General features: G+C 43.6%; 1 protein-coding gene across 1 annotated transcript; it reads left to right on the top strand.

Annotated features, from left to right (window-relative positions):
- Window positions 1-594: 594 nt before the first annotated feature.
- Window positions 595-2,819, top strand: Magee2 (MAGE family member E2). The gene has a single exon (XM_031375819.1). The coding sequence runs from the start codon at window positions 806-808 to the stop codon at window positions 2,366-2,368; it is 1,563 nt and encodes a 520-aa protein (XP_031231679.1). The 5' UTR covers window positions 595-805; the 3' UTR covers window positions 2,369-2,819.
- Window positions 2,820-10,103: the final 7,284 nt, after the last annotated feature.

Raw genomic sequence — 10,103 nt, 5'->3', positions numbered from 1 at the left:
AACCAGAAAAAGGAGATATCATTTGAAATGTAAATAAAGAACATATCTAATAAAAATGAATAAAAATAAAAATAAAATGAGAAAAGTGAAACACTAGGCTGTTACCTAGTAAGGGCTCGATAAAGGGTTGGCATGCATCACCACTGGTTGAACCAACCCTAGAATGCACTGACTGCAAGCTCCATATGGGAAGAAATAATCAATTTGTCCTCACAGCAATCAGTGATGCATCTTACAAATATCCAGCATTGTGCCTGAAATGGGCATATTCTCAAGAAATAATATGTTGAGTTGGTGGAGGCCTTAATGACTCTACACTTATCATAAATGCCGCCCCATCCTCTATTAAGCCTTACCAAGGTGCTTAATACCTCACAGAACAACTAGAAAAACTTCAAATGCAGCATCACTGAACATCCCCTTCCACTAATTCTTCTACCTTATCTCCGTGGTTCCTTTTTGCGAATTCGATTCCCCTAATAAGTTCGAACTCTACAGTAAGCCTGGCCTTTCAGTCAGAAGTGGGAGTGGGCGGGAGGGGAAGCCTGAGCGGGGCGTGGTCACCACATTGCAGAGCTTGAGTGCGCCTGCGTAGGATGCGGCAAAGCTAGGTGCTCTTAGGCTTTCCTTCATTGCTAGCTACTGCTTGTGTAAAAAGACCGCCTTTCTCACCAGCTCTCACTTTCGAACCGCACAACTCCCGAGTATCAGGCTTTGGCTCTGTGCCGAGGTGCCAACACACCTCTCAGATCCTCCCTCCGACAGATCGCTGACCTCCGCGTTCGCTTTCCTGTCTCCTGGAACCATGTCTCTGGTAAGCCAGAATGCGCGCCAAGGCAGCGCAGAGACCACTGCAGATTACAGCGACTGCCAGGGCGACATGCAGGCTACTAATGCCTCCGGCCCCCCCACCTCCATGCTAGTCCTCGAGGCTCCCCAGGGCCCTGGGATTCCAAATGACCCACAGGGTGCCAGCGCTCCCCAGGACCCGAGTGACATCGAGATTCTCATCGACGAGCAGTCCCGACGTTTGGGGGCGCTCAGGGTCCACGACCCTCTAGAAGAGAGGTCAGTTGCTTTAGTGAATTTCATGCGCATGAAAAGCCAAAGTGAGGGGTCTATCCGACAGTCAGAAATGCTGGAGTTTCTCAAGGAATACTCAGAACACTTCCCTGAGATACTCAGACGAGCCTCAGTTCATCTGGATCGGGTCTTTGGGTTGAACCTGAGAGTCCTTGATCCTCAGACGGACACTTACAACCTAATCAGCAAACCAGTTTCCCAGACCACTGAACGGCTAGTGGAGACCCTGGACATACCAAAAGCGGGTCTCCTGGCCTTGGTCCTAGGCCATATCCTCTTGAATGGCAACAGGGCAAGAGAGGCCTCCATTTGGGACCTGCTGTTAAAGGTAGATATGATAGATGAGCCTCAGAGGATCAACAGCCTCTTTGGGAACACAAGAAACCTCCTTACTACTGACTTTGTCAATATGCGATTTTTGGAGTACTGGCCAGTGTATGGCACTAATCCCCTTGAATTTGAGTTCCTGTGGGGGTCTAGAGCCCACAGAGAAATCACAAAGATGGAAGCCCTGAAGTTTGTAGCAGAGGCCCATGATGAAGAACCCTGGAGCTGGCCAGAAGAATATAACAAAGCTCTGGAAGCTGACAAAGCAAAAGAGAGAAGCCAGGCTGCTGGCTTAGAGTTCTGGTCAGAGGACACTATGAATGAAAAAGCAAATGAATTGGTCCAGTTGGCCATTAGTGACGCTGAGGAGTTGCTGCCTATCCATCAAGATGAGCTATTTGCTCACACTGGCAAAGAATTTGAGGATGTGTTCCCAAATATCCTCAGCCGAGCCACTCTAATCCTTGATTTGTTTTACGGGTTCTCTCTGATTGAGGTTGATACCAGTGAGCACATCTACCTCCTTGTCCAGCAACCAGAATCAGAAGAAGAGCAAGTAATGTTAGAGAGCCTGGGCAGACCCGCCCAAGAATATGTGATGCCAATCCTGGGTTTGATCTTCCTGATGGGCAACCGTGTCAAAGAGGCCAAGATCTGGAACTTACTCCAGAAATTTAGTGTTGATGTAGGGAGGAAACACGCCATCACCTGTAAGCTAATGAGGCAACGCTACCTGGAATGCAGGCCGCTCTCCTACTCTAATCCCGTTGAATACGAGCTGCTCTGGGGTCCTCGGGCTCATCTTGAAGTCACCAAAATGAAAGCCTTGGAATATATGGCTAAGTTCTACGGAAAGCAGCCACAGGACTGGCCAGAGCAATACAGGGAGGCTGTGGAAGATGAAGAGGCCAGGGCCAGATCTGAGGCAACAGCCATGTTCTTCTTTGGCTCCATGTGAAGTCTGTTGTTTCACTTTACTTTAGTGGCATCTGTTAAAAGGGCATTTGGGAAATGGGCATTAGGGTCCTAAATCAAAAGATGGGAGGGTTGGGGTAAGGAGTACAGCTTTTGCTTATTGTGTTCCAATTCCAATAGCGTTTCTTCCTTTCTAATATACTCTTTAATTGTCTTCACAATCAGTGTTTATAACTGAAATTGTTCATTTTCTTTTCCTGTCTTGTTTCAGTATAGAAGTTCAGATAGCTGTGTAACATGTATTGGTAATATTTATGTATTTGAACTAACCAGTAAAATAAGCTAAATAACAGTAGTAATATACAAAGCCACGTGGTTGGCCTCCTTTTGAGTCTATTGTTGTGTTAACAAACTAACAAAAATTAAAGACTTCTCTGTATTTAATTTGGTGTTGCAGAATGTAGTAAAAAAAATAAAAGTAAAATGAATTAGATGCCATGCTTATGTGATCATTTATTCAATAAACATTTGTCAGGTAAATAAGGCCATTTGCCAGGGCTAGAAGGGTAAAGAAGCCCTATCTGGGCCTCAGAACTTCCTCCTCAAGGAAGAAAGGTGTGGAAATGAACCAGTGGGGTGGGCTGGGGTGGGGTGGGGTGGGCTGGGGTAGGGTGTGCTATCGAAGTCCACAAGCATAACTTGATGGGAGGGTAGTGAAGAAAGCAATGGCATACAAGGAAAGCCGGGAAAGGATCAGGAGTGTGAAGCAGGAGACCGGTGAGGGTATAGTCAAGGGAGGTGGGAGGAAGGACAAAATGGAATGAAAGGCTGGGGACACGGTATGCTTTAGTGATATCTCAGAAGTGATACCTGAGACTGAGGTGAGTGACAGAAGGAGGAACTGGTGAATATGTAGGCTGTGGATACAACGCCCACAGGGGTTTTGAAGGTCTTCCAGAAAAAGACAATGCTGAGGTCAAAAGGGGAATGGGAGAGAGAAATCTGTGGCAGGGGCTAGCAAAGGCCCCATCACCCGAGAGTGACTCTTAGGAAACAGTACTAGGCTTCTCCAGCACAGCTGGGGCTGGGATCATCAGGCAGATGTAATCCACACCCTAGACCCCTTGCTAGCGCTCTTTATTTTAACACTCAAGCTGTTAAGGTAAAAATTAGCATTTTAGGTCTCTTCGTCCTGATTCTTCTGAAAGTTTCTAACCCGGCTCACAAACCTTCTCTCGAAAGCCTGAAGGTAACAGTTTCCGACAGGCATTCCTGGCACAAGGATGGATATCATTGGGAAAGTATCCTCTGAGTAGGGAAAGACAGTGACGCCTTCTAGTATGGCCTGCTGTATGCTGCCTCATCTCCTGGCATCCTCAAGCTTTCTCCCCTTTGCATCCTTTTAATTATCAGAGGTTTCCCTAAAGTACTACCTCCTAGCAGAGGGCAGAGAGTAAGCAGACATTTCTTATATTTTTCTTAGTCCCAGAGAGGTAACAGCACAATTTCCAACTCAGGAATTGGACAAGGGGAGGAAAGATTCACCCTTTTGGCCCCCAGGTCTGACCTGCGGCGTTGCAGGAACCCAATTAAGAGCAGTCAGCTTGAGAAAAAGTCTGCGCAGGCGCACTCTGCGGTTGCCAGGACGATATAACCCAGCGGGTCTCACTTAATCTCCTCTGTGGTAGCATTCCAGGAATTAAATAAGTGGCGGGGGTTGGGGTGGGATTTCTGATGAAGAGAAAATTAATACCTGGAGAGCCTGAGCTGATAGAATTCAGGGAAATGGGGTGAAGTGGACTTGGGGTGGTGGGGGAAAGGAAGAGTATCCAACTCTGAGAATTTGGGACCGTGGTCCTACCCATGCAATAAACTGCAAGAGTGTCTTCAGCTTTCTTAGGCCCTAAAAAGTTTATGATTGCAGAGTGAGGGAGTGAGAGGAGGCAAGCTAAGGTGTCAGGTGTTTCTTGTGACTTTTTGAATAGTGCAAGGTCCTCAGACACATCAGCTTTTCAGGCATGTCCAAGATATAAACCTGCCAAGGGAAAGCTGTGGCATCCGGACAGACCAACAACCATTAACATAAAGCTGCATTTGTTTAGTACTAAATATGTGCCAGGAACTGTGCAGGACTGTTCCCAAGCTTAACTCTAATTGCTCCCTCCGTTCTTAAAGAGCATCTTAATGTTTCCATTTGACACCAAGGTAGACTGAGGTTTAATTAACATTCCCAAGGTCACACAGCCCCCGGGGAGACCCAAGCTTCCAGTGGAAGGAGACCTTTAGATCACCTATGGCCTGTGTTATGTTGCCACTCAAATTTGCTGACTCTCAAGATACAAGAAGAGTTAGCATATGGCCAGGCTGTAGAGGCAAGACAATTCTCTCCAAAGGAGGAAGGGGGTGAGAGAGTAAGGCTGGAATTTCCCCAGGCCCATTCTCGTGCTGTCACTGGGGCTCCACTGAACTGCACTGAATAGAACAAGCGTTTGTGTGTACTCTCCCTATTTCACCCTGTTATTCTTGCTCCGACTACTCTCTCTGTAAGCCTAATCTGCTGCTTCACACCCAGGAGAGCCAAGAATCATCATTTCTGGACATTTAGGAGTATTTAGTGTTTTTTTTTCCCCCCAACTCTGACGGAGCAGTAACCTAACAAAACTTCCCACTTGTCCAAATCTGCTCAAAAATATAAAAATAGAAGTGGAAAATAGCCCTATGGCACAGATGCCACATGCAACTTTCCAGCAAGAGCAAAAGTGACATTTGCAGGGCAGGTGCCTATGGCAAAGGGAAAGATGTAGTATCTCTGAGATAACCAGGAATTTCCCCCCTTTTAGGAACCAAGTTAGAATACCAGTGGGAGAAACACTCAACAGTGGAAAGGAATAGCCATAAGCAAGAGTTGTAGAGAGCACTGCAAGAATTACCCTATGGCCACCAGTCATCAGGCCTCAAAATCCCAGCTCAAGTATCCTCATTGCGGTTAAGTACATTGAAAAACTGGGCCTTGGGAGAACGCTAAGTTGGTAAAGTACTTGTTTTGCAGGTATAAGGGCCTGACTTTGATCCCGAAGCACTCATTGAAAAGTCATGCTAGTAATCTCTGTACTGGGGAGGAGGAAACAAGAAGATCCCTGGTGCTGGCTGGCCAGCCAGCCTAGCCTGATTGATAAGCTCTAGGCTAAGGAGAGACCCTATCTCAAAGGACATGGACAGTGTTTCTGAGGATGACATTGAAGGTCGCCCTCTGGCTTCCACAAGCATGTGCTCATGTGAAGCTAAATGCACATACACGCATGCACACCACACAAATGGACACCCATAAATAAAAATGGGAAATCTTGCAAATGAATACCATTAACACACACCTACTATGGATGTTTTCACCAAATTATGACTTGATGAATGGGTGTTGGTTAGATCATTGTCCTATATTCACTTGCCACCTAGAGTTACCTTTGACCTATGACTGGGATCTTTCCTAAAGAGATAACTTGGTGAGAATATTCATTTTTAGTATTTGAGGCCCAAGAGAATACTTTTCTTTTACTAGATTAAGGAAGCCATTCCTGATATTTGTTCTCAGTTTCTACCCTATGTCTCCTTTCCCCCAGATCTACCTGTTCCTCTATTTCCCTTCAGAAAGAGCAAGTCTCCCAGAGATATCAATTGAATACAGCATATGAGGTTATAATAAGATTAGGCACAAACAGTCACATCAAGGCTAGGTGAGGCAACCTAGTAGGAGGAAAAGGGTCCCAAAAGTGGGCAAAAGAGTCAGAGACAATGCCCACTCCCACTGCTAAGAGTCCCACAAGAACACAAAGCTATACAACCATAACATATTTGCTGAGGTCCTAGTACAGAGCCATTCAGGCTTCATATTTGTCTCTGAGAGCTCCTATGAGCCCAAGCAAGGCTTCTTAAACTCTTTCCACTCACCACTGTTTATGGGCTAAGAAACTTCTACATAACCCCAATTATATAAGCATATTAAATAGGTATAGACAAATCAAACATATTGATAATACATCATAACATTTTTTCTTTAAAATAAGTTCACTGATATATGTATAATTTTGCCATTAAAGGCAAAAGTACCTTTGTGTACTAGTAAGATAGATGTGCTTGTTTATTTTTCCATGAAGAAATTCTAGCTGAGAACTGGAGATGTAGATCTCCTGGGTGCAAACCTAGAATTTATAGAACCCTGGATTCTATCTGTAGCACAATATAAAACAGGTAGGTGGTGGTGGTGGTGTGTGCCTATAATTCTAGAACTTTGGAGGTAGAGGCAGCAAGATCAGAAGTTCAAGAACATCCTTAGTTAAGTAGGGAATTCAAAGACAGATTGGGCTACATGAGATTATGTCCTAAAAATAAAAATCAAAGCCAAACATTTGATAGTATAGGAGATGGAGCATCTTCAACATTTTCCAAAGCTGATCAAAATGTTGATTTAATAGCTAGTCATCAATAGCTAGACTACCACTTCACATAAGTACATAGTGCAAAGTAGCAGTAGTATGTTTTAAGAGGGTTGAACAGGTGGCTCAGTCACTAAAGTACTTGTCATGCAAGTATAAGCATCTGAATTCAGAACCTCAGCACCAACATTAAAAAAAAAGCCAAGTGTAGTGACATGTACCTGAAATGTCACCATTGGACAGTTTGAGACAGGAATATCCTGAAGCTTGCTGGACCCAGTCTAGACAAATTAATGTACATCAGGTTGAGTGAGAGAGTCTGTCTCAAAAATAATTGTTATAGTGGAGAGCAATAGAGAAAAACAATTGCTGTCAACCTCTGCTCCTCCCCCTACATGCACATACATACCCACACACATGCACACCAGAACCATGCATATATACATGCAAGAAATATATCTAGGGCCATTTCACAAATTGTTTGGAATTCTGTCTTAATACCAAGCCAATTTAATTTTAATTACCAATACCATTTTAATTAATGGTTACATTTTTATAAAACTCAACTCAGAAACTCAATTACTATTTTCAACTCAATCGTTCTGGGGCTGGAGAGATGGCTCATAGTTAAGACTGTGTACTGCTCTTGCAGAGGACCAGAGTTCAGTTCCCAGAACTCATGTCAGGTAGCTCCAGCTCCAAGAGATCCAAAGCCTCTCGCTTTTGAGAGTACCTGGACTTGCATGCATTTATACAACACACAGACACAGACAAGCATGCATATCATTTTAAAAATAAAACTAAATATTTAAAAAATAAAATATTTGGGGCTGGTGAGATGGCTCAGTGGGTTAAGAGCACCGACTGCTCTTCCGAAGGTCCAGAGTTCAAATCCCAGCAACCACATGGTGGCTCACAACCACCTGTAATGAGATCTGACACCCTCTTCTGGTGTGTCTGAAGACAGCTACAGTGTACTTACATATAATAAATAAATCTTTAAAAAATATTCTACTACAATCCAAAAAATGCACTGGCTTCATATGTACATAATGAGAAATAATGGCAAGAAAATATTAATATTAAAAGTCTTTGTTTACTGTAATAGAACTATTATGCTTCTATAAGAGCAGAAAAGTCTGCTCTTCATTCCAAGAGTAATCTCAAGCTTTGTTGAAGTTTTTCAGGATGCATTCTTGATCATTGCATGTTGTAACAGCATGCACAATGTAAAGTACACTTTGTATGTTCAGAACCAAATCTGACATCATGCGGTAAAACATGAACAAGTACTGCCAGAAACTCTTCGAATTCATTTTGTTTTTCAGTTTTAATCACCCAGGCTGGTCTTAAATTTGCTATGTAGCTGAGAGTGAACCGGAACTTCTGACTCTCCTGCCTTCACCTCCTGTGTGGTAGCATTACATAGGTGTTCCACCATGCCTAATTTATGCTGTACTGAAGACCCGACCCAGAACTTCTGATATGGCATGCTAAGCAAACACTCTACCAACTTAGCTATGTCTGCAACCCTGTGTTTAATTTTGAATCAATTTGTGTTGTTATACATTCAGAAACCTTTACTGCCACCAAACTTTTAGAAACCAACACATTCAATTACAGGGTCCCATCTCAGAGTTTAAGAATCTGTGAAATGGAGTGGCCTATAAGCATTTTTTAGGTTCAGGTATGGACATCCTGGTCTGCTATTTTAGGTTCAGGCATGGACACCCTAGTCTGCTTAGTCATGGTTTCTATTGCTGTGAAGAGACACCATGACCATGGCAACTCTTATAAAGAAAAGCACTTAATTGGGTTTGGTTTACAGTTTGGTCCATTGTCATCATGGCAGATACCATGGCCACATGCAGGCAGATACAGTGCTACAGAAGGAGCCAAGATGTCAGACAGCAAGGGGGGAGGGGAGCAGGGGAGAGGGAGACAGAGAGGGTGAGGCAGAGGGAGACGGAGAGGGAGAGAGAGAGGGAGAGAGAGGGGGGAAGGAGAAAGAGAGGGAGACTGGGTCTGGGTTGAACATTTGAAACCTCAAACCTACCCACAGTGACACACTTCAACAAGGCCAGATCTACTCTAATAAGACCACATCTTCTAATAGTGCCACTCCTTCTGAGGCTATGGTGACCATTTTCATTCAAACCACCACACTGTACTCCCTGGTTGCCATGGGCTTGTAGTCATATCATAATGTTAGGCTTGTAGCCATATAAAAATGAAAAACTAAATTTAGTCTAATCTCAGAAGTCCCCATCCATTCTATCACAATCTCAACTCCTTTTCAAAGTATGAAGTTCAAAGTCTTTTCTAAGACTCATAGCAATCTTTCAACTCTAATCCCCTGTAAAATCAAAATGAAAAAGCCAGATCACATACTTCCAACATACAATGGCACAGGATCTACATTACTGTTCCAAAGAGGAGGAAAGGGAACATAGTGAGGACAAACCAGACCAAAGCAAGACTGATAACCAGCTGGGCAAACTCCAAACTCTACATCTCCATGTCTGATGTCAAGTACTCTTCAGATCTCCAAGTCCTTTCAGTTTTGTTGACTGCAATGCACTTCTTTCACCTTGGCTAGTTCTATTTCCTGTTAGCATGTTGAGTATCCCATGGCTTTGACATTTCCAGCATCTTGGGGTCTCCAAGGCAATCTAGGTTTCAACTTCACATCTTCATATAATGGCCCTTTCTAAACCTCCATGCACATGTCTGGCCTCAGTGGCTTTCCTAGTCTTGGAGGGAAATTCCTTAATAATTTTCTTATATTCTTGACTCTACAACCTGGGAGAACCAAAGTAGCCAAGGTTGGCTCCTTGTTGGGTTGGAACATGGCCCCGTATTCAAATACATTTTTACCAGCTTCTTGTTTTTGATGGTTTCCTTCACTGCCTAAACTTAATGGAACTCTCTATATAGACCAGGATGGCCTTGAACTCTGAAGTCTGCCAGCCTCTGCCTCCAGTGCTGAGATTAAAAGTGTGTACTATCACACCCATCTCTAAGGGTCTTGCTCCAATCCCTTTATTCCATTTAGCTTCAGATTTTTCTTTAGTCTATTTATCTACCTGAACACAATGCTTAGGTCTCTCACACTTCCCAGTGCCTCTTTTCTTCTCAAATTGTACATTTTGTATTTTTTTTCTTGCTCAACTTGATCCCTTTCATTATAGATATGCCCAAGACTAGCCACTAATAACCATGCAACACAATCAGTAGTATGCCATCTGGAAATCTCCTCTGCCAAAGCTGTTATCCACAATTCTTCCATGCTCCTATTATTATGGCCCATAGAGTCCCACTTAAAGCATTCAAAAGTTTTTGTAATTC

The sequence above is a fragment of the Mastomys coucha genome, chromosome X (genome assembly GCF_008632895.1).
Source record: "Mastomys coucha isolate ucsf_1 chromosome X, UCSF_Mcou_1, whole genome shotgun sequence".
Taxonomy (NCBI): domain Eukaryota; kingdom Metazoa; phylum Chordata; class Mammalia; order Rodentia; family Muridae; genus Mastomys; species Mastomys coucha.
This window is presented reverse-complemented; position numbering and strand designations above follow the sequence as displayed.

Bases quoted from the DNA above. Each gene is read 5' to 3' on its own strand.
- Magee2 (XM_031375819.1), top strand. From the start codon at position 806: ATGTCTCTGGTAAGCCAGAATGCGCGCCAAGGCAGCGCAGAGACCACT.